General features: G+C 41.5%; 2 protein-coding genes across 6 annotated transcripts in view; one reads left to right on the top strand and one right to left on the bottom strand.

Annotated features, from left to right (window-relative positions):
• LOC105227743 (uncharacterized) overlaps window positions 1–5,561 on the top strand; it is an 81,495-nt gene extending 75,934 nt beyond the window's left edge. For 4 of the 5 annotated variants that reach the window (XM_049448001.1, XM_049448000.1, XM_049448002.1 and 1 more), the window contains 4 exons: window positions 14–94; window positions 179–354; window positions 4,140–4,344; window positions 4,397–5,561. In XM_049448001.1, coding sequence (XP_049303958.1) covers window positions 14–94; window positions 179–354; window positions 4,140–4,344; window positions 4,397–4,637 — 703 coding nt within the window. In that variant the 3' untranslated portion in view covers window positions 4,638–5,561. The remainder of the gene's footprint in view (window positions 1–13; window positions 95–178; window positions 355–4,139; window positions 4,345–4,396) is intronic. The other variant, XR_007421632.1, reaches the window with a different exon arrangement.
• Window positions 1–27,372, bottom strand: part of LOC105234165 (abnormal spindle-like microcephaly-associated protein homolog) — a 347,510-nt gene that overhangs the window by 83,277 nt on the left and 236,861 nt on the right. The window lies entirely within an intron of this gene.

Raw genomic sequence — 27,372 nt, 5'->3', positions numbered from 1 at the left:
TATATATTTTTAGAATAGAGAAACAGCTCAATGAACTGCAGCTTGAAGCATTAAGAACTGACATTGCTTTTAAGAATCTAAATTGCGTGATCAGGTAAGAATTTTATACATATATAGCGTACTTATGTATAAAATTGTTTCATTAAATATATCTATGTACTATTAATAATATTTACAGCAAAACATTCCCGAATTGGGTGTTTAACTATCAAACGAGAGCAAGGAAGATAATTACACTTGTTCATAAAAAAATTGTTTCTTTTTCTATCGAAATTATTTACTCCGACGACGCACAGCTTGGAAATTATATTTCAATACAAGACGTTTGTTTACGTAGCGGTCGAGTGTCATCAAGTAAGTAAATCTTTTATATGCAAATTAATGTTTATGGACAAAATAAAAGAACATCAAAGTTTGGAGGGAGGTTTGTGGTTTAAGAAGAAACAAAAATTTAACGAACCATTAAGAGGTTTAATATACATACATACCTCATAAACCTATATCAAATAAACGTACTGTGAATATGTCTTTTCGTACTCGTACCCGGAAACTATAATTTAAATTCCCCGGGTAAATGATATTAAAAAAAAAATGTGTTTTGCTAAGTTAGTACGACTGTCCTTAATTACTATGCCAGTTTTTATAGAGCAGCTGCTTAAGACGGTACACCTCAATAGTTCGTTGCGGTTTTTACAATAGATAAAAATATCGAACAGAGATTTTGTCTAAAATTTTGTAATTCTCACCAAATTTTGTGTGTGGAATGGTTGGAAAAGGCGGTTATTCAGTTTTATCAAAAACACAAGCCTACAAGTGGTACAAATCCTTCAAAGACGATCAATAGATAAGACATGCCTCGTTCTGGACGACCTTCGACCTCTCCAACTGTTGAAAATATTGAAAAAGTGCACCATGAAATTCCTCAGGCAAGTGTTAGAGAACTCGACATCTCTTGCTAGCACCTTCGAATGAGTTTGGTGGATATTTTGAGTATGAAACGCGTTTAGCGCGATTCGTTCCGATAAAGCAGATTTTTCTTTTTCAAAAAGAGTACCGTAAACAGTTCTCTTTGGACATTATTGATCGTGCAAACAAGTCAACAATAATCGAAATGGAAGGAAAGACGATCCGAAATAAAAAAAGCAAAAACCGCTCAAAAATCAAGTTGATGCTCATGGTTTTTTCAAATATTCGTAATATGGTACATCATTAAGTTGTTCCGGAGTGACAGACGGTCAATAAGGAGTTCTATGTGGTCATGAGAACACCCGTCGAAAACGCTGAGAGTTGTGGAATTAAAATTCATGGATTTTACACGATGATAATGCACCATCGCATAGAGCCACGAATGTGATGGAATTTAATGTATAGGGTGATTTTTTAAGAGCTTGATAACTTTTTTTTAAAAAAAAAACGCATAAAATTTGCAAAATCTCATCGGTTCTTTATTTGAAACGTTAGATTGGTTCATGACATTTACTTTTTGAAGATAATTTCATTTAAATGTTGACCGCGGCTGCGTCTTAGGTGGTCCATTCGGAAAGTCCAATTTTGGGCAACTTTTTCGAGCATTTCGGCCGGAATAGCCCGAATTTCTTCGGAAATGTTGTCTTCCAAAGCTGGAATAGTTGCTGGCTTATTTCTGTAGACTTTAGACTTGACGTAGCCCCACAAAAAATAGTCTAAAGGCGTTAAATCGCATGATCTTGGTGGCCAACTTACGGGTCCATTTCTTGAGATGAATTGTTGTCCGAAGTTTTCCCTCAAAATGGCCATAGAATCGCGAGCTGTGTGGCATGTAGCGCCATCTTGTTGAAACCACATGTCAACCAAGTTCAGTTCTTCCATTTTTGGCAACAAAAAGTTTGTTAGCATCGAACGATAGCGATCGCCATTCACCGTAACGTTGCGTCCAACAGCATCTTGGAAAAATACGGTCCAATGATTCCACCAGCGTACAAACCACACCAAACAGTGCATTTTTCGGGATGCATGGGCAGTTCTTGAACGGCTTCTGGTTGCTCTTCACCCCAAATGCGGCAATTTTGCTTATTTACGTAGCCATTCAACCAGAAATGAGCCTCATCGCTGAACAAAATTTGTCGATAAAAAAGCGCGAAACACATTTCGAACCGAACACTGATTTTGGTAATAAAATTCAATGATTTGCAAGCGTTGCTCGTTAGTAAGTCTATTCATGATGAAATGTCAAAGCATACTGAGCATCTTTCTCTTTGACACCATGTCTGAAATCCCACGTGATCTGTCAAATACTAATGCATGAAAATCCTAACCTCAAAAAAATCACCCGTTATAAACACAATGAATACCTTCGATCAAACACCGTATTCACCAGATTTGGCTCCGTGTAATTTTTTTATTTCCCCAAACTGGAACCCGTTTTCAGTCAATCGAAGAGATAAAACAAAATTCGCCGAAAGAGCTGAAGGCCATCCCAAAAAATGCTTTTGAAAAGTGTTTCGAGGACTTGAAAAATCTTTGGGTATAAGTGTATTACTTCTGATGGGGATACTTTGAAGGCGACAAAATGAATATTAATAAATAATTAAACATTTTGCGTTTTATTTACAATTTCCTGATACTTTTTTGTCACAATATATAACACTTACATAGGTTGTCTGTTGAAAACTATTAAAGGTGTGATAACTCACCAAACATGTCAAAAGAATTTAATTTCAGAGCCAAGATGGTATGGAATGGTTTCATAAGGTGTATAAACTTTGTATAATGGGTGTGGATAAATCCTAATAGAAGCAAACGTTATAATACAATATGAAACGGATTAAAAATACTTATAACATTCGTGATTTTTCAGTATTTACAGTTACGGACAATAAAATGGAATCAAAAGTTTGGTTTTGAAATAATGGTATAATTGTTTTGAAATTTTTCATCTTATGAAGTTACTTTTTTGCATAATAACAATAGCAACAATAGTGACTTAAAAAAAGAGGACAGGATAACATTATCGTGTGTTAAAGTTAACTGTAATTTGAAAAGCGTAAGCGTGAAAGGATGTTCGAGTCTCAATCACTGCGGCAGTATAGCAAGTCATCATATTCGACGCAAAAATGTTGCAATATAAGTTACAGCTGAGTATCTGCAGAAAAACAACACTGTCGCAATATTGCCGCAGTTATTTGCTTGCTCGAACATCCCCTTCCATTCACGACATTCAATCATTCTATTCAAGGGACATTCCTTAACAGAATTTATTATAACAAATTTTCGACATCAGAATCTACACGCCGGACCTTGGGAGACAAAAATGTGGTGAGTCACATAGTGAACAAGTGCGGGCGTTGTTTCAGACTAAGGCCCAAGATATGGAAACAAATTATGGAAAATTTACCAGAAAACCGCGTCCGTCGTCAAAGTCAGTCCTTTCTAATCATCGGAGTTGACCATCGCGGACCGTTCTACTACCGATCTGAAATAAGAGAAGCAGATCATCAACGAAATATTAAATAAGTCTCTACATATGTTTTACTTCGACGGCGGTTCATATGGAAGTTGTAAGGGATCTATCAAGTGAATCCTTTGTAGCAGCATTGCGTCGTTTTTATTGTACTCGTGGAAAACCAAAAATCATTAGGTCTGATAACACAACAAACTTTGCTGAAGCAAAAACTGAAATGTCAGAATTACAGCAACATATTGAAGCAGTTTATCGGCAGTGTCTTGTAGAAGGGATTGACTGGAAATTTATTCCACCTCGGTCTCCTCATTATGGAGGACTTTGGGAGGCCTCAATTAAAGTAACGAAATTCCATTTCTCGCGAATTGTTCTATGTTCAGATAGTTAAGTGATAATTAAGTGGCATCACTTACTACTTTTTGTAAATTTTGGCACACTGCAATCCTGTCATACATTAGATGTAACAATTGCTTAAATAAATTACATTCGCTTTTATAACGTGAACAAAACAACACGAATTCGACCTTTTTGCTCTATTTTAATTTTCATAGCTATGCGTTCGAACGCAAAAAGTCTTGCGTGACGTCACACTGGTTTGGATTTGTTTTATTGGTAAAAAGTTATTTGTTTTCTGATTATTTTAATGCCTTATTTTATGTATATACATGTGGTTTATTATTTGTATAATATTTTGTTGCAGAATTTTGGAAGCCGATTGATTACATCTTAGATTTCAGTCTCAAAATTAATTTGCCAGTTGATTTAAAATTACTTTCACATGCTTATAATAATGAAGATCCTATACTTAAGCTATTGCAACACATGGATGAAGTTTGCACTAACATACTTGGAGATGCTCGCAGCTTGTGGATACTAGTTTGCAGAGAGGAAGCTTCTTTGATTAGGTATTTCTAAACGTTATATTTTGTTGAATATAATAACTATTTTTTTTTTCAGATACTCAAATCGAGTAATTGTGCGAAAGTTTACACGCGCGTTTGACGGAATCATAGATAATAATCCGTTACTTAAAAAAACTGAGTTCCAGATAGAAATAAATAATATTCGAACTTTGTCAGTTAAAGATATTATATCTCCCCCGCTTTATGCATTTAATGATGAGTTACAGTTTTTACCCAGTGGTATAGATTTTCTCAAGGAATTTCTTATGTCTCCCTGCCGTTATTTAAAACAGTAATTAGTTTTGATTTTCAAACAATAATTCTTTAACACTCATTAATTTATAATTATTTGATATAATTATACACATTTTATAAGAGAAAAATATTATTTTAACTCAAAATCTGTAAGACATTGACTTTTTTTCTTATTCTCTTTACGCCCTATGTCTGACGATGTTGTTGTTGTTCTAACGAGTACCTAGTCCCCGTTAGAATGGTAAGGGTTAGCCAAGTTGTCGTCGACGTCATCTAACGTCTAAATTTTTTCTAAAAAACGTGCTGTTTTGACGGGGTCGGACCAAAGGGAGAGGTGTGTTAGATGAATGAGGTTGGTGTGGCATGCAAAGAGGTGTTGATGGCTCCACTGAGAATGGCCTTCAGTGCTTGTCGGAGGTTTGTTGAGTCTGAAGTCGCGTTGGCGGACTGTCTAATGTCTTCAACGTACTTTAAGAATGACCTCTTGATGTTCCTAGGAGGCGGTTCCATTCCAAGCAGGTGACTGCAGGGGTGATTTCTGCTGCCGGCTAGCGACTTGAGAATTTTTTCTCGGCTCTGTACTTGGCAATAATCGCGGTTGTATAAGGAGTGAAGGAGCATAGACCGTTGAAAGTTACATCTAAAATCTTAGGATTATATACAGTCGAAATCTTGATGCCATCGACTGCAGTATTAAGGTCTGTACTCATTCATCCACTTTGTAAATATGCTCGCTGTGAATTTGGTGGGTGATATTCATCCCTATCATGCATTTCGATTACGTTCCCGCTCTACGCTCCGCCGGAGTCGAAATTAGGTATCATGCGTTGCAATTGGATTGAAAGAAGAAGAGGAAGAGCTATAACTCTTTCGAAATCAGCTGTTTGCCTTGAAATATGTGGAACTGGAACATAACAAAGCAAAAATACACAAATTACTGCTGTTCAAAGAAAATAAATAAAAGTCACATTTTTATATTGTTATTATTTTTATTAAACGTAAGTATAGAATCTTTATCCGCGGCGATATTACTGGTTGAGGAGGAGATCAGCGCATCTCAGAATGCTGGGGTGAGAATTGAAAGGAGAAGATTACGAGATATGTGCGCTTTCTTCCAGATGAATGACGGGCTGTAAGTAATTGCACGTTAAAGTAGAAAATTTTCCTACAATTTGTTTACTTATTTAGATTCAAAAAAAAACTTTCGTCTGAATAAGGACGCATTCAAGTATGTCCTAGATACGTTTGCAGAAGAAACGACGGCAAGTAAATTTGATGCTACCTCTTTCCAAAAAGCCTGCACATCTTTAGGACGCTGTGGAAACCGTTGGCTATATCTAGCTTACTCTCCATCAGATCTGCCAATTTTCCATATTACTCTTGTGTTGTTGTTTTTGACCTGAAAGCATATCAAAAAACATCATTAGAGCGCTAAAACTGGAAATATCGTGTGTTTTACAACTTTTAAATACAAGTTTTACTTACATTTTTAGAAAATTCAAAAAAAATCGCGCAAATAATAAAATTTTCGCAGCAAAATAAAAACAAAAAGTTCTCCGCCAACAAAATTGCAACTTAGCAGAACGGCATTAATGCATTAATCATATACTCTCCGAAAAGTAGCTTTGGAATTGAAAAAAAGGAAAATGAAGATCCATGAAAGAAATACAAGCGAGGCGCATGAACTTCATGCGCTGAGGATTGAGGTGCAGCTCCCCAAAATTGCCAAATTAAAATCTTTACAATGATTTTAATTTTTTTTTATTTAACACACGAAGTGATATTCTTTATTATTTTATAAATAAGACTGAATAACTTATTCATTAAAAAGAATAAATGAAATGTAATATTTTAATTATTTTGACGGAAGCCATAATATTTTTGCGAATTATTTCGAGCCAAATATTGTGCAATGCTTAACAAGCATTCACAATTTGCGTAGCCTTTTCAGGTGTGTAATGTAAACCAAAATAAAAGACATCGAAATCTACTTCTTTGAGTGTGCGCTCCACAATATTCCGGGCCTTTGAGAGTACAGTATTGCAGTGTGCTTGTGGTGAAAAAGCTACTGCCAGGCGAAAAGGCATAATTAAAAACTTGTGCAGAGGATAGCCAGCATCGCCTAAGAAATTACATTGCTCCAATTATTTTGCAATAAATACGATAAAAAGTCTTACCCAAGATCCAAATGTCATAACTAACATTGAAAACGAATGAGTCATAATTTTCACCTGTAGGCCTATCATTTGAATTTTAATCCACTGAGCACAAATACGTTGTTCAATTATTTTTAGAACCTCTTTATTCAGCCCTATCACGCAATCCATCGTAAAGTGTTTTTTCGGGAAAGTTACGAAACTGCTATCTAGGGATGGAAAAGTCGACTCTGACTTTAGTCGAAAATCGATCTTTTATTAGAAATAATTGACTTTTTAGGATCGATTCAAGCCTGTCTTGAATCGATTAAAATCGACTTTTACTCGATGACTTTGACAGTTAACGAATTAAGATAATCACTATAGGATTACTTTTAAAAGCACAATATAAAGTACCAATCGAAGTGTTTCCTTATAAATAGCCTCTTTCTGATTGGTCTATAACAATATAATGTTTATATTGCCGCCGGTAATTGATGTAATTAACTTTTTAATATACGGTACATAGTATTTGTTTAATCCAAACAAATACTCCTCTGCATTACTCCCACAAGTTACAAAAAGTAATAGAGGCGTAATGTAGAGGAGTATCAACAGCCAACTTCACGCAACAGGCGAAAAAGGAGAAACGAAGAAAACGAACGATGACAATGATGATTTATGGTCTTCGGATCGGAAACAAAATCCTAATCCGTTCACTGTGTGGGAAAGTATGAAATATGAATATCCGTATCTATGGAATGTAGCTAAAAAGTACTTGCCAATAGTTGCAACGTCTGTACCCTGTGAGCGATTATTTTCACATCGCAAATCAGTTGAGGAGTCGCTTATCACCTCAGCACATTAATGAGCTAATATTTTTAAGATCAATCGGCGAAGAAATGTGGTTTTCGTAGTTATTTATTTTTAAATTTTTTGTTTTTTTAATTAAAAAAAGCAATTTTATTATCCAATACCAAAATGTATGCAATGAAATCATAAAATACTGTTTATAATATGTTAAAAACTAAAAAAATATTTAATAAAATATTGATATATCTAACGAATTTCGTGTACGAGTTGCTTAATTTATAAAAAGTCAAATTAAGTCACAAAAGTCGACTATCGGGGTTGATTAATTGACTTCCAGAATCGAAAAACTAGAAGTCAATTCCAAAGTCAAAAATCGATTCCGCTCGCGCTCTTTCCATCCCTACTGCTATCATGTAATTCGAACAGTTCCAAAAGTAAGTTCGAAATTCGTAGAGTTGCGTTCACTGAATTCACTCGGAACGGAAAATTTTTAAGTTTAGCGGAATTTTTGTACGACAGGTTTGTGCTAACGGAGAAATAAATTTCCATATGTGAGAGTCATGATTGTTGCCAGGAAACAATATTCACATAACGTATTTTCAATTTATTGTCACATATCTGCAAAACATTTATTAAGATGTTTGAAATTCGATTTTGTCACCAAAATTACAATCATGGCATTGATACTAAAATATCCTTTGCGGTTATAATAGAGAAACTTATCTTTAGTTGGAGCAACGATTTTAATATGTGTCCCGTCTACACACAAAATCGCGCCTAGAAATTCGTATTTCTGAAAAAAAAACTTTTTCGCTTCACTTTTTTCAACGTTACTTAACTCGCGATTTATCCACTGAGGGCACAAATGGGACTGAAGCAATCCCAATACTTGTTTTAAGATGCAAAAAAATGTCGACTGAGCCATTGGAATATCGAAGTCTATACGCACTCCATGCTGATAGCCTCCTTCAGCGTAAAACCGAAGACAATCGATGAAGTAAAGATATAGACGACGATCTTGAAGAACTTGCATTCCTCTCTAGAACATCGAGGACATACGTAAGGCCGCCTTATTTAAGCGATAGTTTTTAATAAACCTGTTTTAGAAAAATAATTTTAATAAAATTTAACAATGAATTTTTATGGATTTATGAACTGTACATTGTTTCGTCCACATCGAAAGGGTTACTCCTGTCCCTCAGTGATTTTCGGTGAATTTTTATATCACGCCGACTTTTCTCACGTTCTTCCTCAAGCAACATAAATAAAAACGTTAGCGAATACATATTTTTTGTTCGTAAAATCAATTTGAATACAAACGTTTCCACTTTTATTAATCCTAATTTTTATTTTTTCTTCTACACAGCTGATTTCGAAATGTCAAAATTCAAAATTAAGTCTGGCAACAAAAGTTTCGAATTCACATGAATTCAATGATAGCAAATTGTTCGTATTCGTAGCGGACATTCGTATTCGTAGATTTGCTACGATGGATTGCGTGATAGGGCTGATTAACTAAAGACATCCTAGGAGATTCCAAATCTGTTGGTCCAGATGGAATACATGCTGATGCTAAAACACTTTCCATAGGCTCGAATGGAGTAAGCTTCCTAACCTGACCACCAGAATGGCTTCTGCAAAGTGCACAAATGATGTCAAAAGCCTTTTACACAGCGCTACTTGAGGACATTGAACAAAACTACGTACACCGATGATTGCACGATATTGACGTTAGGCAAATTCCGTAGTGCTTTACGTGAGTACCTGCTAGCGACAGCCTAACCTCACGGTGCTTTCTAGAAGCATATAGATCAATACAGTGCGCTGATTGGCTGAGAAAGGCGGAAACCTACACAAAAGGATTATGGTAGGGAAAGCATCCCAGGTTTCCCCAATGGTTTAAGAGGTAAATACCCCGAAAAGGAGGCGTGAAACAATAGGCTTTCTATCTCCCACTAAAAAGCCGAAAACACACAACGCAGGCCACCTACAGCGAGGCAGCGAAATTAATGCAAGCCAGTACAACGGTTAGACCCAGCGCAGGCGAAGCTTGGGTGGACGTTGTTAAAGAGCGAAGACCATTCGAAAAGAAAATTAGATCGAGGCCAGACGCCATCATACTTACGAAAAAAAAGGCTGCATCATACGCGGATATTCTCCGGAAAATAAAAGGTGACAGTGGCTTAAAGCAATTGGGCTCAAGTGTCACGTACATAAGAAAAACATTAAAAGGAGACCTGCTATTAGAGCTTAAAAACCAAGCGGATAAAAGAGCCGAAGCGTTCCAAAGTGCCTTAGAAGGAGTAGTCGGTGAAATGGCTGTGATACAGCCCAAAACCCACAACGTCATGATTATGTGCAAGGATCTAGATGAAATAACTTCTCCAGAAGAGACTTGCGAAGCTTTTCAAAAAAGAGTGTGGAATAGAAAATTTAGGAAAAATAAACGTTAAGAGTATGCGAAAGACCCGAAGCGGTACTCAAATAGCTGTCTTATGCTTGCGCGACCAGGACGCCAAGACTGCGCTCAAGTAGGCAGAATAAAAATCGGGTGGTCTGTATGTCGCCTCCGGGAATACTCTCCTATACCCCCTTGCTTCAGGTGTTTCCATCAGGGGCACATGGCGCACAAATGTTCCAACCTTGTGGACAGGTCGTCTCTATGTATACGTTGTGGAGCCGGTGGACATGTTGCGAAGTCATGTACTAACGATCCAAGCTGCACGCTTTGCAAAGGAGCACACTCAGCCTTGAGTACTACGTGCCCTAAATATCTTGAGATGGCGAAATCGTTTGGGAAATGAGGATAATACAATTAAACTTAAATCATAGCACAGCAACACAAGAGCTACTAAAACAGACAGTATATGAAAAAAACATTGATGTCGCCTTACTAAGCGAGCAATACTCCCAGCGTTCGGAAAGCACCTGGACTATAGACATATCTGGCAAGGCGACTATATGGTCATGTAAAGGACAACCATTTATGCCTCGCTCCAGAGATCATAATTTTTTCACATGGGCAAATATACGAGGCATATATTTTGTTAGCTGCTATGCTCCTCCCAGTGCCTCAATTAAAGATTTTGAAGACTTCCTCCTGGAACTTGCTCTAGAAACCAAAGGCAAATCACCAATTATAATCGCAGGCGACTTCAATGCGTGGTCGACCGCTTGGGGTAGTAGGCGCACAAACCATCGTGGGCGTCTGATACTTGAATTCCTCGGCCAAACGAATCTTTCGATCTTGAATAGCGGAACGCAAAATACTTTTCAAAAGGGAAACAAAGGCTCTATTATCGACCTCATGTTTGCCAACGACGCTCTTAGCAGGCGCCTTATATGCGCGGTGACGGACATATTTACATATAGTGACCACATGGCTATTATTGCTGAAATCTCTTATGCCGGAGGGACGGAACGCCGCAGCAGGAGCACATGCCAAAAACGAACCTAGAAACAAAACGCTTTTGATGCCGAACTTTTTGAGATGGTATAGTGTTCAGCAAATATACAAGGCGAAGACGCCACGCACTTGGTATCCATAGTGCGAAAAGAATTGTTCACAGCATGCGACGCAACCATGAGTAGGGCAGTACACCACAACAACCGGGAGCCAGCGTATTGGTGGAATGAAGAAATAGCAGGACTTAGAAAGCTCTGCCATTCAGCTAGACGCCGCCTACAACGTAATCAACGGGAAGAAAATGAAAGCAATCTCAGACAAATATTTAAAAGTCAGAAGAAGCTTCTAAAATCAGCCATTGGCCGCAGTAAAAAGAAGTGTTTTGAAAAACTCTGTGTGGAAGCAAACGAAGACCCCTGGGGAACAGCATACAAAATCTGTATGTCTAAATTCAAAAACAAGGCAAAACTACCCATAAGTGCATCCTTTATGAGAAATATCGTCGAAACTTTGTTCCCAAAACACCATACTATTTCTTATGCTAAGCACTGCTAGTTAGTGAAGAAGAAATATTGGCCATAGCCGGAAAAATTAAAAGCAGCAAAGCGGCTGGATCAGATGTCATACCAAACAGAGCATTAAAGTAAATCATGACTTTGAAACTAAAATTGTTCGCAGAAATGTATAATGCGTGCTTAAAAAAAGGAATATTTCCCGACCCATGGAAAGTCCAGCGTTTGGTTATACTCCCTAAACCAAAAAATCCTTCGGAGGAACCTTCAGCATATCGACTTCTGTGCATGCTTGACACTATTAGCAAAGTATATGAAAGCATAGTAAGAAAACGCTTGGAGTTAGTCATCCAGAAAGCCGGCAGATTATCAGAAAGACAATGCGGCAGATGAAGGCATCAAGAGCTACTCTATCTCGAGTGGAGTACCGCAAGGCTCGGTACTGGGACCCCTTTTATGGAACATAATGTATGATGGGTTACTAAGGAGACACCAACCGAAAGCTATTAAATAAGTTGCATACGCAGACGACCTTATTGTGGTAGCAGTTGCTAAACACATCGATGGCCTCCGGAGCAAATGCAATGAGTGCATAAACGGTCTGCGCCACTGGTTCTCTTCAATGAGTTTAGAACTGGCGGAGCAAAAAACTGAAATCTTGCACATAAGTGCAAGAGAAGTGGAGGAAAGTATATCTCTCACCACAGGGGAGTACGAGATTCATTCACAGCCACACCTAAAATATTTGGGAGAAATAGTAGACTCAAGGCTAAAATTTAAGGACCACCTAGAATACACTGCAGTTAAGGGGGGAGCCTGCTTTAGAGGCGTCAAAAAATATATATTTTCAAGGATTTTTTTGGAAAGGAAAGAAATGTCTGATTCAAATGAAAGAGATTGAAGCAAAAAAAAATAATCAATTTTTTTAGGCTTCTAAAGCAGGCTCCCCCCTTAAAGCAAACAAAATCCTGAATGCCTTATCAATAATGATGGCAAAGAAAGGCCGCGTGCGTTCCAGACGGCGTTTTTTACTCGCAAAGGTAATGAGATCCGTTGTATTATATGCGGCTCCAATATGGATTCAGGTGCTATGCATTAAAGCATATGCCAGACAAATAAATGCAGTGCCTTCGGTACTAAGAGTTATCAGTGCTTTCCGAACAATTTCAAGCGATGCTGCTGAAGTATTACCCAGTATTATGCCCATTGACATTCAGGGTGACGAATACGAGCGATTATACAAATTAGCACAGCCAACTAAAGGAGCCAAAAGAAGAAAGAGAGTGAAAAACTTAACTATATGGCAGCAGCGATGGCAAACCTCACTCAAAGGACCGTGGACTTACAGACTCATTCCGGATATCCATTCCCGGATTGCTTGAGAAGCTATCTGTACAGATTCCAGCACGACATTAGTCCAAATTGTCCGTAGTGTTCAGAGTGCTATGAAGACTCTGAGCATGCCCGCGCTTATAAGAGCAAGGGAAAAACTTAAAACTACACTCGGCGGTAGTTTTACGGTGGAAACTTTGACTACACTCATGTGTCAGTCCACTGAAACTGGAGAGCTGTCAGCGAAGCGGCAGCCTCAATCATGACAAAACTGAGACATGTAGAGCAGAGTAGGCGTCCGTCAGTCCGTGCTATAGAAGAGACTTAAATGTCGTATCAGTCCCACGAAGTAATATTTAATCAGATGGTTCCGTGGGGGAGTCTGGAGTTGGAAGTAGGTTAAAAAATTAAAATTCCACACTCCGGCTTTTGATGCTTCACACTACTTAAAAAAAAAGTGCGTTGATCAACGTCCCAAAGTATAAATGCATTTAGCACGTATACTTTGGTTCCAATTGGTTCAGGTGGATAGGGACACCTTAGTTACCTTGGTCGGGTACGAGGCCGACCTAAAGCCTTCGCCGTAATGTGGGTCCGGCACCCGGCTGCAATGCGACTCCACATTGGACTGAAATTTTTCAACCCTGCCTGCCTTTAGGTTCAAAGCACAGCCACAAACAAGCCGCGATATATGGTGCGGACAGCACGACGTCCGAGACCCCAATCGCTCCTCAAAATCCGTCGTATTTCGCCTACGGTTGCTGCAGTCGCTTCTTCACATTCGCCAAGTGTGGAGTAAAACACATCCTTTCACTCATGGTCAACCCCAGATATTTGACTTGCGTCACATATATGATGCTGACCCCATTCACACGGACAATTGGTGGACGAACCGGTGACAATCTGCTCTTAAGCAACATTGTCACTGTTTTTTCCCTCGATATATCCACACACACTCCCTCCACGACGATAACAGAGAAGAGAGGTGACATCCTCCCTCCTACAACTCCGGCAGATCCTATAGACCTGACCTCAGGGGTTGTTCCTATTCTCTCTCACACAACTCCTCCAATCTTCCTCTTTACTTTTCACTAACATCTCTTTATACTCCCTATCCGCACAACTAAATTCATATCTAAGCTGGGAGAGCCTATCAGAATTGCACCACCGTTCGCGTTGAAACTTTCGCCTCAATTACCTGACAGTCCTCTTCAAGGTTAACTCATGCGTCCACAATTTAATTTTACTAGTCTTATAGCTATCACACCTCCTGAGTACCCTATCATTTAACCCCTATACTACCTCATATAGACGAGCAATTTGCTCGTCAACTCCCAATTTCTCAAACTCTCTAAGCGGTATGCTAACTACCGCTTCTCTAACCGAGAGTCCATATTGGTTCCAGTCAGTACCAGTGGTACGCCTTCGCCGCAATAGACTCTCATAAGGTGAGGGAGGGGATCGAGGGGTAACCATAATTTGTATCAAATTATGATCACTCAATCCACACCCTCCCTTAACCTCCCATCTAACACTGAAAGCCTTACTTGCTGTCTCATTCATAAGCGTCACGTCAATGTCGCTCACGCCCCCAGGCCCATCGAACGTACACCATTCTCTCGGCTCATTCAAATGTGGAGGCTATTAGCCACCACCCATTCGCTGAGTGCCTCACCTCGACTGTGGCTTTGGTATCCAGACGAATGCCGGGATACCTTACTAAACCACATCGAGGACGAGGCATTCGCATCCAACCCTAGGATAAATCGGCTACTACTCACAAGTAGTAGTAGCTTATCCATGGAGCCCAGGTAGGGCTCTAGGGGCTGGCTATATTTACAATATAAACTAGCGACAATCATGCTATCGAACTCCCCTTCTATAGCTACACTATACCCAGTTGTGAAGGATCCACAACTACGCAATGGTAGTGTGGATTATTCACAACATTGCGGCGTTAGCTCTAAGGTCCGTGAAGACCGTAAACCCCCTGGAAGACCCCGAACCACACTGTTGGTGGCGTAGGGCTCCTGGAGTAGAGCAGTACCGCACCCACCCTCAAATATGCAACCCCCCAATGCGCACATTACAGCATAAGAGCCCTGACAGTTGAGCTGGATAATCCCCCCCATCAGTGCCTGGTGAGGGCGCGCTCAACAATGCCACAATAGATAGGGCAGACAGCTGACATCATCTGATGCCCAGCTGGTCTACCCTTAAACTCACAGTTGCGGCAATGGGGTGCATTGACGCAACCGGCAGCTTTGTGGCCTTCTTGACCGTACCTCCGATAGACATCTGATTTAGCCCTGCACTCAGCCACCCTATGATCGAATCCCATGCAGCGGAAGCAGCCTGCAACGGTGCTATCCGGTCGCACTCTAAAGGAGAACCACTTTATGTAGCACCTACCTGCCTCCAAGAAGGCGGACATCACCTTGTCCGTACCCTCAAGGACGACATTATTGCTACCGTCAGCCTCCAGGTACGACTGACCATCCTCACGTCCGACCTCTGGGACGCCGGGCTGAAGTCCTGGAGGTTCAGCTGAAGTAGCTTAAATAATTCTCTCATGGGGGATCTGCGTATGGACCCCCTGGAGCACCACACGACGACCCAACTTCCGGTTAACAGTCACGTCCAACCCCAACTCCTCGAATTTCTTATTATTCACCACACGTTCCCTCTCCAAAACAGAGGGCGTGCGAATGACCGCCCCACCTCCCTTAATTGGTCGCACTTCGTGGACCCTCACTCCAAGTGAGGGACCCATCTCTTTGACCACTCTATTTATAACTTCCTTAGTGGAAGTTGCGGGCCCTTTACTCCTGACCACGACCGAACAGGTCTTCACAGGCTTCGGCGTCACCGGTGCGATTGCTTCCAGCACAGGTGCTGGAGTGGCAGGCATCGGTGCCGACGGAGCCGGCATTAACCTGCACGGCGCCGAAGAGGAGGGTCTCCCACAACTCCCCCTAAGGGCATCTACCTGACCGCGAAGATGGGCATTCTCTGTTATGATCGTCATTAGGAGCGCCTCGTATTTTGAGGCAAGCTCCATCAGCCCCTTCGCGGCTCCAACATCGAAGTTTTTTTTCATCAAATACCAACTCATTTAATTTCCCCGGTATTCGCTTGGCAGCCGCAACATGGCTGACTGCCCCACCCCCAACAACAACAGCTCCCCTTGAAGAAACCCGCGTTCCCTCTTTATTGGCACTCGAGACGCGAGTGCCCGCTTTCGTATCGCCGACTTTCGGCACGCCCACTCCTTTGCCCACCGTACTAGCCGGATGGGCCACGCTCCCACTAACGCTCCCTCCCCCATTATGCGACGACCCCATCCGCGCAACCGCTCTCTCGGCGGTGGCCACAATGGCACTCCCACCACAACTCCCGCTCCCTTTTTCGTTTCCACCTACGTTACGCGGCGACCCAGCACGCGTAACCGCCTTCTCAGCGGAGGCCACATTGGCACTCCCGCTCCCTCCCTCACTGCCGCCCTCTTCACGCGGCGACCCCAAACGCGCCTTGCTCCGCGGGGGAGACCTTAACGCTCCCGTCGCTTCCGTCTCGCCACCCGACGTGGAGTCATCTACGACTGTAAAAGCGGCGGATTCTCCGCTTCCAGCTAGGGTCTTCGTCCTCCTCTTCCGTCCAAGAGGCATCTCGCTTCCCGACTAATCTTTCAGTTAAACTGATCCGCTGGCGTATCACTAGCGCAGAAGGCTCACGGACGGAACGATTCTGGAGCAGCTGCTCCCCAGATGCTTGCGTCTGAACGCGCTGAAAAATGCGACTCACGCAAAAGCCCGCTCAGTAAAAGCCACTACCCAAGCGGTCGATTATCGCGTTCTCGCCGTGGAGCAGCCCACAACCCCAACCAGGGGTCGGAATAAGGCCATTCTATTGGCCGCCGGCCGGACAAAGTCCCCGTAACGGTCCGGAGTCGACCGATGTGGCGCTGAACCGAATCGCACCGTGGGCTAAACGGTTCGCTGTTACGACCGTTGGTCCTCACAGGAGTCGCAATCTCCAACGCTGGACAGAAGCTTACACCCTTTGGGCAATCCTGTCCAGACTCTCCTAACACCGAGCCAACTAAACGCCAGATGCTCAGCACAGAACTACTGGCAGGCAGTCCAGTCAGCAAGAGTGCCAACAACACGGAGCTACACTGGAACCGTGCGATGCTTCCGCCAATAACAACAACGTGTGCTAAATCGCGTAAACAAATTACCGCACAAAAGGAAATCGAAAAAATCGCACGATGCGCACGCACGTCTATCCTCGTCGACGGTCAACTAACGAATGATTGACGTCGGGCAGTAAAAAGTGACGGTAGAACGAGATGCTGTTGCAAGGGTTGCCAAAAATTCGCGCCGAACGTGATGCTTTGTATCGCTGCTCTCATGATTAGCATTTCTCGGACGCACCCAACCTCTCTCTCACACCACTATTTGCCTTGACTTTGGTGTTCGATTCAAGTGATTTGGGTGCTTTTCTCAAAGTTCTTCTTTTTTTAACTTATTTTATTATTTCGACCGTACTCCAACTAATTACGCAAGAAGTTGTATAAATATAACTTTTGGACTACCATTTTTTCTAGAAATTTCCATTACTGTGAACCATGGATAAAGAGATGTCCAACTTATTACAGTGGGAGAGCACTTCAAAATTAGCGTTTTTTATAACATTTTCCATTATGGCCAGATTGGACAAAATAGTAATTTTTGAGGATTTAAATTAAAACACTTAACATTTAGTACGAAAAAAATGCTATATAGTAGTTAATTAATATGTAGAGAAAGTATTTAATACTTTTTATGGTATCTTAAAACAACTGACTTTTGACCTCTTAATACCCAATAAAAGAATTTAGGTTTTTTAGCTCTCAATACAGAAATGTTTTTAATAATACTATGATGCTGGAGATCACAAAAGGTTTCATCAAATACAATTAAATTTCACAGATTCATTCATTGTTTTACATTTTTATAAGTGGTCTTGAACAATGCAACAAATCCCTCCGTTTACATATTCGTTTGGAAAGATGTCAATATGGACATTGCTCGTTTCCAATAGCTAAACGTCAAAATCTCCTGAACTCGACCAGCTGTTATAGTTCAGGAGGTTTTCCAATGAGAAATGAGTTGGGCATCTCTTTATCTATGCTGTGAACCGTAACTCTTCATACGCTTCGATTATTACTATTTCTATTTCCACCGATAGCAAATTTTCTTCAGCCATATTAAAGAAAATGAGCAATGCAAAATATTTGGTGTCAACGGAATCAAATTCCGAATTTAAATGCAAGTCAAATTACATTCTGATACTCTGCTGATGTGCAGGGAAAAATTGAGTGCTTGCAAAAAGTGACAGCAGGACGTGATATTGTTACAAGTTTGCTAGAAATTCACACAGAACGTGATGCTGACACTTTCCCAACACTACTGTCGTGATTGCACCTTATGTTTGTCGATTAAATATATACAAGTAACCAGAGACGGTATATATTGTATACTCCTTTTTTTCGGAGTCTAATTGTGGGACCTGTTCAGGCAACTTCAGCTGCTTCACAGTTACCTGCAATTTTACTGTGTCTTTGAACACATTGCAGGTTTATCGTGAAATAGGATGTTGTATTCACTAATGTTTTGTTTCTGTTACTATCTTCGATTTTTGCGATCTCGTTAGTGATAGTGATTTCAAATACATTGAGCTATCTATGAAAATTAATATACTATATTTCTTGCTGTATGGACAAAAAAAGTTGAGGCTTGCATTGCAACATAACTCTACTCTGCTCCCCTCAGTCACACACTATGTGAGATCCAACATCTGATAAATTCCAAGATCCAGCTGAACGCTATTAATGCGATGTGATCACCAATCGGATTCATCTTCTAAGCAGCTGAAATCTTGTCAGCCAGTTTATTCCAGGCTATTCCTAGTAACATGACACTGGAGATGAAGTGTTCTCCATTGCTATCTGATATGCTGTTCAACCGGCCTGTATCTTCTGCACCAAAAGCGAAGCAATCTAGCTCAGCTCAGATCACTTTAAGAGCCGCTTGACTATCGCTGAGTATGGCAATACTTTCATTGCAATCGTTGTGTTGGATTCATTTCTATAGACCGACTTATAGCATAGACTTCAGAGTAGGAATGTTAAGAAAACGTTCCATATCCATAGGTATGGAAAAGATGATACAACTGCACCAATGCCTTCCGACGTTTTCGAACCATTTGTGGCCTTACTGCCGAAGGTAATCATATACTTCCTTGTAAAGTTTACCATTTTGGTAATGCCGTCTCTCGTGAGAGGAGTCAGTGGAGTTTCATCACTGAAAGCCTTCATTTATTGGAACGTTGGAACGAGATTACCTTTCCTCTTCCATACCCTTCTGCTGTTATGTAAAGAACAGTATGTTTTGGTGTTTCATTGATTACCAGGTGGAGCGATATGAGTTCCAGTACGACCTCTAGTGCTGCTGTTGGGCACGTACCCGCTTTTCTTGCAATGTCCTTGTCACCAGTCTGAGCATGTTGTTGTTTAGCGGTTATCAGTCCCCGTTGGGATGGTGAGGGTAATCGACGTCATCTAACGGGAGGCCCAGGAAACGGATGTTTCGACGGGGTCGGACCAAAGGGAAAAGGGTGTTAGATGGGTGGGGTTGGTAGGGCATGCAAAGAAGTGGTCAGTGTCATGCGGAGATTCGTTGCATGCAGGACATGCTTTGGGTATGTCAGGGTCAATTCTGGATAAGTAGGAGTTTAATCTGGTCAATATCCAGAATGAAGTTGCGCTAGGGTCACTCGCGGCAACTCGAGGTCTTCGTCTGCGATAGTTGGTGGTTTGACTCCAAGAACGCCATTCACGGGAAGCGAGTCGGCGAAGGTGTTGATGGATCCATTGTGAATGGCAGTCAGTACCTGTCGAAAGCCTGTTGCGTCCGAGGTCCGGTCGGCGCACTGTACGACGTCGTCGACGTTGTCGAGGAATGACCTCTTGATGCTCCTAGGAAGCGGTTCCGCTCCAAGCAGATGGCTGCAAGGATGGTTTCTACGAAAATTTCCCAGCAGGAACTGCTTGGAGACGAGTTCATTATTCTCCTTAACTAGGAACATAAGCGTCTCACTATGTAGGTGTTCGATGGGAGACATCAAGAAGCATCTTGTCGGGGATGTAGAAGTTAAACAGTAACGGGGAGAGGACACCACCCTGCGGGACCCCCTGTTTTATTCTTCTCAATTTAGATGTTTCACCTCGAAATCGTACAAATGATTGACGACCGCTCAGGTAGTTCTCCTCTTCAGTCCTGGAGGAAGCGTTGTTGTCTCAATTTCTTGCAATAGCGTTGTGTGTTTGACTGTGTCAAAAGCTTTTGACAAGTCCAACGCTACGAGGATCGTTCTCTCACAGGGTGGTTTCTGGTTGAGGCCACGAAGTATCTGAGCGTTTATGACGCTAAGTGCTGTGGTGGTGCTGTGTACTTTTCGGAATCCATGCTGGTGGCTGGCTAGGCTTAGGTGGTGAGTGAAGGTCGGGAGAAGCAAGACTCCAAGTGTCTTCACTACTGGGTTATCGGTCGATAAAATTCCCCTTTGTTGGCGGGTTTCTCAGGTTGCAGTAGTGGGACCTCTCTGCCGACTTTCCACACATCGGGTATTTGAAGAGTGGTCAGCGACAGTTTAAGGACCTTGGTGAGATATCTTACTCCCGTCGAGCCTAGATGCTTTAGCATTAGTATGTTGGTTCCATCAGGGCCAATGGATTTGGAGGATTTTGCTTTGTTGATGACACCCTGAACCTCCTCATCGATGAAAGTAAGTGGCGCGCCGTCGTTTGGCATTTTGCGCAGCTGTCGGTTAACACATCGTTTGGCTCTGTCTACCGATGGGTGCAGTGTAAAATAGCTTGCGCACTTCTTCGGGTCCGAAGAGACATGACCATTGAAATGAACTTCAACTCGGTCGTCATGTCTCTTCGGGTTAAACAAAGCTTTGACAGTAACCCAAAGCTTACTCGCACCGGTAGAGAGGTTGCAGGACTTCAGGTGCTCTATCCATTTCGTCCGCTTATGATGGTTTACCATACGCCGAATCTCCAAATTGGGATACCTTTTTCGGGGGTCCCCGAAGTTGGGGCGGATTTCCGCTATTCGTCCAGCTGGGATGAAGCGAGCGGTAGCTGCTGCGATCACCTTGCGGAATTCACGTTCGCCAATGCATACGTCAGTCGGAATGGGTAGAGCGTTGAAGGTGCTCTCAGTAAATTCTGTGAAACCGACCCAGTTAGCTTTGTTAAAATTAACCACACAGAAACGAAATCGGCAGGTTTCTCGATCGAGATAATTATGGGCAGATGGTCTGATCCCAGAGTTAGCATTGTTCGCCAGGTTATGCTATTTATCAGACCACCACTAGCAATGGTAATATCGGGCGAGCTACTACAAGTGCCCATAACTCTAGTGAGGGCTTCGTCATTCATTGTGCAGAATGTCGAATCGTCAATAACACGTTGAAACCGGCACAACTCAAAAGATCTGAGCGGCTGTTCAGCTTGGTTTCTTGGACCGCAGCTATCGTTACGTGCTCCCGATTCATGAGTGCAACTATCTCCTCGATCTTGCTGTGGAGTTCGTCGCAGTTAAATTGAAGTAGCCGGGCTTGTCGCGGGTGTCCGTGGGTGATTTTAGGGGTGAGGGAGTGACGTGTAGGTGGTATTTGTTGCAGCTGCAGAACCCGCATGGGTGGTTGTCGCACTGGGGTGTTGGTTAGCGACGCCACTGTTGTGTGTCGCGGGTCAAACTCCTGCAGCATAGGGCAACGTACGACTCACTTCACCCACGTGTGGTGCACAGGCCGGAACACGCCGGGAAGTGACACCAGCCAGTGCAGGAATTGCAATTAACGTTATATCAGTTATTATTATTCCGACGTATGACGGTCTGACACACGGAACAGACTGTGCGAGGAACCAAGAGTTGCTGGTTAGTTCTCGCACGAGGATTGGAGCGAGATGAAGGTTGGTGGGGGACAAGTCAGAGTGGAAGCTATGTTGCCTGTTTGAGCTCCTGGGGACCGTGGAGGTCCTCTGGTGGCCATTTAGGGTGAGTGGCGGCGCAGCGCGCGAACTGTGTGCAGATTGCACACAGGCTAGTGTCGTAGTATTGCGTAGGCAACATGGGGCCACGTAACTCGTGGTCCACTCCCTGTGAGTCTTAATGCCAGCACGAGTCAGGAGGATACGGAGCAACCCTGCTGAAAGGCGTTGCTCCAATGACGACAAACACAAATTAACATTCCCCGATTCAAACGGGGTTAGGTCGCCGGTCTGAGCATCGTGGTGTTCATCCATTTGATAAACCTTGGCTTGTACCCCAATGGTTTACCGACTAAGCGATTGCACAGCATTAGCGCTTGTGACGTTAATCATGGTTAAAATCGCATGCTTCCACCCAAGACCTAAATCCAAGGTGAAACTCAGATATTTGGCTTCATTTGTCATCTCTAACTCTCTAGCGTCAGTGGGACAATCTTGGTGCTCGTTTCTGGTCGATGGTCGTTTTGATAATTAGTATAACCGTATTATACCATCCATTTGCTAGGTCTAAAGCCCATCGCAGAGAGTGTTCTCGAATTAACCTCTATAATACAATAATGTCGGCAGTGTATCCTTGACATCGGATCACATTGCTGGTTAGCAATGACCTCATCCACCTTTAGTCTCCACAATAAAGGGGACAAATCTTAGATTATTGTATAGTGGTCTCTGATATTCTAATGCGCAGAGTTTTTTATCACTTGCGTGGGACGCATTGTCAAAAGCACTTGCGATGTCTAAGAATGTGCATAATTACAGCTCTTCATTGCCCAGAGAAATTTGGATATCCGTAGTTGGCTAGTAAAAAACGGTATAAGTTGACCTGCTCTGAAAGCATGCTGATTCGCAGGTGCCACCTTCAGCACATTCGACTTTATTTCGTTTATAAGTGTAATCTTTTCCGTTTTTTTTATTATGAGGAAAGTGAGACTAATTGATCTGAAGATTTTTTCAATGAATACGCCTTCTTTCCTACCGTAAGTATGAAGATTACCTTTGCCATTGTTCTAGTACGAGTATATATGCCTTCGCAAAGCTATATCTCATCGGCCCATCAAGGTGGTGCAGTAAGACTTGCCTTCTTTTTTACAGAAATGGTGGAATGATACTATCTGCCTCCGGTGACTTATATTTCAAGAAGAAAGCCAGAGCCCACTTGATTGACTCTGCAGTAAATAACTGTATTGTGACTACCTAATCTGGCTTATGTGTGACATCGATTGAATTCGGTCGTCCAGTAGTGTCTTCGAGAAATGCGCAAACAGGAGTAGGGAGATGTTTTCGCGGAATTTTCTAAAGCTGTTATGTTTCGCAGACCTAATATTTTTGTTGTAAATACTTAAGTAAATTTTGTATTCCTGACAGTTTCCTTCACATTTGGCTTTATTAAATTGCCTACGAATTATTTCCCAAGTTCTGATAGTTTATTAGACTACCAAGGACAGGTTATGATACAGGCGCAATGATACGAATCCGTAAAAAACTGTTTTCTAGTCCGGATGCTGAAGAATCGGTGCTTAGCTGCCCCACTCTACTAATATTTATCCCTACATCATAGGTCGACATTATGCGAACTGCGACTGTGTAGGTGTACGATCTTCACACCGTTGTGGTGTCTTGGTTGCTGTAGTGATATCATAAAAATAACCTTCGCAGTTTGCCATGTATAAATTGAAGTTCGGTCTCCTGAGTTCGCAAATATGCTACGGGTATTTATTTGGAGAAGAAACAGGGACGGTTACAGGTCTCGCAGTGAAAGCGTTCGACAGGAGACATCAAGAGGCATCCTGTTATAGTCCGGAGTGTAGTGTTCTGGTACGTCTGAAAGTTCTTCGTCTGCCTTTTAGTGCATCCAGGTGACGGTACCGCTGCGAAGTACTTTAAGACCGGTCGGCCACCGATTGCCTTGTATGCTGCAAACAACATTTCTCTGAGGATTTTGTGCCGGCTCTGTACTTAGTTATCGTGGGTGTTTGAGGAGTATAGTACAGGTTTTCAAATGTTACAAATACAATTTTTAGATTATTAACAGTCGGAATTTAAATGTCATCGATTGCTATGTTAACGTCCAGTCTAAACTCCTTCGTTCAGTTCGCGAATATTGTCGTTGTGGATTAAGTGTTTGCCTTCTTGCAGAGAAGAAAGGTCGGAAAGATAGCTGTTTACTTTTTCGCACATGCCGCCGATTCCATTACAGTCTTCAATATCGTGCAATCATCGGCGGAACTACCTGTTTAATTGTTCTCAATTAAGGGTTTTTACCTCGAAACAGTTTGGATCATTCCTGACTGCTCAGGTAGGTCATAGTCCACCTCTTCAACTCTGGAGCAAGCGTTCAACGTCCTCAAGTAGTGTTGTGTGGATCGTCCTCTTATAGGGTGGCTTTTGGCTAAGGTCACAAAATATATGGGCGTTTACGACGCTAAGTTCTGAGGTGCTGTTGTAGACGATGCGGAGGCCATGCTGGTAGTCAGGTGGTGAGTATATGTCGGGAGTAGCAAGACCTCAATTGTTTTCACTACTGGGGAAAGAAGATTTACCGGGCGATAAGACCACCATTTTTTGGCGGAATCACAGGGTTTCAGTAGTAGGATCACTCTTCCAACTTTACACACATCGGGAATTTTAAGAGAGCATGTTTATTCCATCTGAGCCAACAGATTTGGAAGAGTTTGCTTGTTTGAAGGTCGCCAGGCAAGCTGTTAAAATTGCCTATAATTCTCGTGCGGGCTTCGTCATTCGTTATGGAGATTGTCAAATCTATTACGCCAGCTCAATATAATTTGCTCCAGCATTAACAAATTTTACCTAAAATTTACCTATCCAAACAGGGTTAGATTCCTTGGCTGGATAAAATCCGGACCAATTCCGATAACGTAAAACCGGCTGTCTTATCAATTGCATGAGCTACATAAAGAAATATTATTGAAAAATATTTTCTGCACTCGAATGCCTACTACTACTACTACTTTTTAATACGCTTTTATTAGCTTCACTTGTATGTATGTATGTATGTATGTATGTGTGTATGTTTGTAACTTTTTTAAGTGGTACTGAAACGTGGAATATTTGAGCGACACTGTAATACACTGCAATAGTAAGTTTAAGCAGCTCACCAAAAAGATACGCTTAAAAGTATGCAAAATCTATATAAAACTAGTTTTAGTGACATTTAAATAGCATACTGATTTGAGCGTCGACCGTTTATAAGATGCAAGGTTGTATAGTAGAACATGCAGTAATTTATCTGGTCTCTCGACTGTTTGCTGCTGAACAAGCTTATGTAGCACTTAGTCGTTGTAAATCTTTGGACTGTATTCGAATTGAAGAACTGGACTGTTCAAAGTTGACAGATAAAACCCCATGTAACAGTGAAGCTTTAGAAGAAATGATTCGATTTATAAGTAATAATTCGTAAAGTCGTCAATAGAACTTGGTCGCAAATAATGTAACAATTAGTCAATGAAATGTTACGAGTAGATATTAAATGGTGCCAAAGTATCGATTTACTTAACCAATACTTCATGTCATAATAGTTCATATTTTAACAAATTTTGGGGTTTCTCACATCAAACTAAAAAATTAAAAATAAATATAGTTTAAAAAAACTAAAAAACACGCTTTTAAAGCATATCAAACTAAAAAGTGAAAAATAATTCTTTGTATAAACTAACAATAATAATGAAGGATTGCATTATTGTGAGAAAACCGTGGGGTGCTTTGTGACATATTTTCCATATATCGAGCATGCCACGCTTTTCTCACAATAATGCAATCCTTCATTATTATTGTTAGTTTATATATAAACTATATTTATTGTAGTTCCATTTACTTTCTCTGCAGCTCCATATATTGCATGAAACCGAAACTGATGCGTCGGAATTGTATATTTTGGAAAGGCAGGGTAGAAGACTTATTGGTCTGTACGAATACGGCTGTGTTGTATTTTTCCCAGGTTTATCTATCCTAGTAATCCGCGATTTTCAGTGGGCCAGTATGTCGGCTTATTAGGAGAAAGTTAATCGAGGTTATTTTTCCTATTCATAATAGCATAACAAACTTGGGGCGACATGGTCGATAGTCCCAATACACATTCTTTGCATTGTAATCACTATCTGCTGAAAGTTAAATCGTGAATCATATTTTGCATTGTAGACATAAATTGTGTCATACATTGGGTTAGACCCTTACAACGCTTTCCCTTGTTAATTTTGAGACAATTTCATTAAAACTGTGTTTACCACATTTGCATAACTTCTACAGAAATCTTATTCTTAAGGAGGGAGATATTCAAGAACTTTCAAAAAATAAAAAAAAAATATCGCTCTAATCAATTACATATATTAAAAAATATAGTCCCAAAATTTCATTGGTTTCTTCTTCTTTACTGGCGTAGACACCGCTTACGCGATTATAGCCGAGTTAACAACAGCGTGCCAGTCGTTTATTTTTTTCACTGCGTGGCGCCAATTGGATATTCCAAGCGAAGCCAGGTCCTTCTCCACTTGCTCCTTCCAACGGAGTGGAGGTCTTCCTCTTCCTCTGCTTTCCCCGGTGGGTACTGCGTCGAATACTTTCAGAGCTGGAGTGTTTTCGTCCATCCGGACAACATGATCTAACCAGCGTAGCCACTGTCTTTTAATTCGCTGAACTATGTCAATGCTGTCGTATAACTCATACAGCTCATCGTTCCATCGAATGCGATATTCGCCGTGACCAATGCGCAAAGGACCATAAATATTTCGCAGAACCTTTCTCTCGAAAACTCGCAACGTCGACTCATCAGTTGTTGTCATCGTCCAAGCCTCTGCACCATATAGCAGGACGGGAATTGTGAGGGACTTATAGAGTTTGGCTTTTGTTCGTTGTGAGAGGACTTTACTTTTCAATTGCCTACTCAGTCCGAAGTAGCAACTGTTGGCAAGAGTTATCCTGCGTTGGATTTGCAGGCTGACATTGTTGGTGGTGCTTATACTGGTTCCAAAATAGACGAAATTATCTACGACTTCTAAGTTTTGACTGTTGACAGTGACGTAAGAGACAAGTCGCGAGTGCGGCGACTGTTTGTTCACCCTCGTTCACTGCCAGACCCATTTGCTTTGCTTCCTTGTCCAGTCTTGAGAAAGCAGAACTAACGGCGCGGGTGTTGAGGCCGATGATATCAACATCATAATGTAGTACGAGCGTGGATTCGTTTTTTGAATGATTTTTTTCCATTTTCGAGAAACATTTGTAATAAGCCTCGTGTACAGGCAAAAAAATTCCATAGCTTCTTTAACAGAACATATTTTGAGAAACCAACGGATATGTCACAGTTGAAGCATAGGGCAAACTGTGAGAGCGACACATTGCGACGTAAGAGTGACAAAAAAAAAAAACAGTATCTTTATTTTTACTCTGTCCTCGCGACGTGTCACTCTCACAGTTACCCTATGCTTTGAATGTAACAAATACTTTTATTTCTCAAAA

This window comes from Bactrocera dorsalis, chromosome 2, assembly GCF_023373825.1.
Source record: "Bactrocera dorsalis isolate Fly_Bdor chromosome 2, ASM2337382v1, whole genome shotgun sequence".
Classification (NCBI taxonomy): domain Eukaryota; kingdom Metazoa; phylum Arthropoda; class Insecta; order Diptera; family Tephritidae; genus Bactrocera; species Bactrocera dorsalis.
Note: the sequence above shows the minus strand (reverse complement) of the source record. Positions and strands in the feature narration are given on the sequence as shown.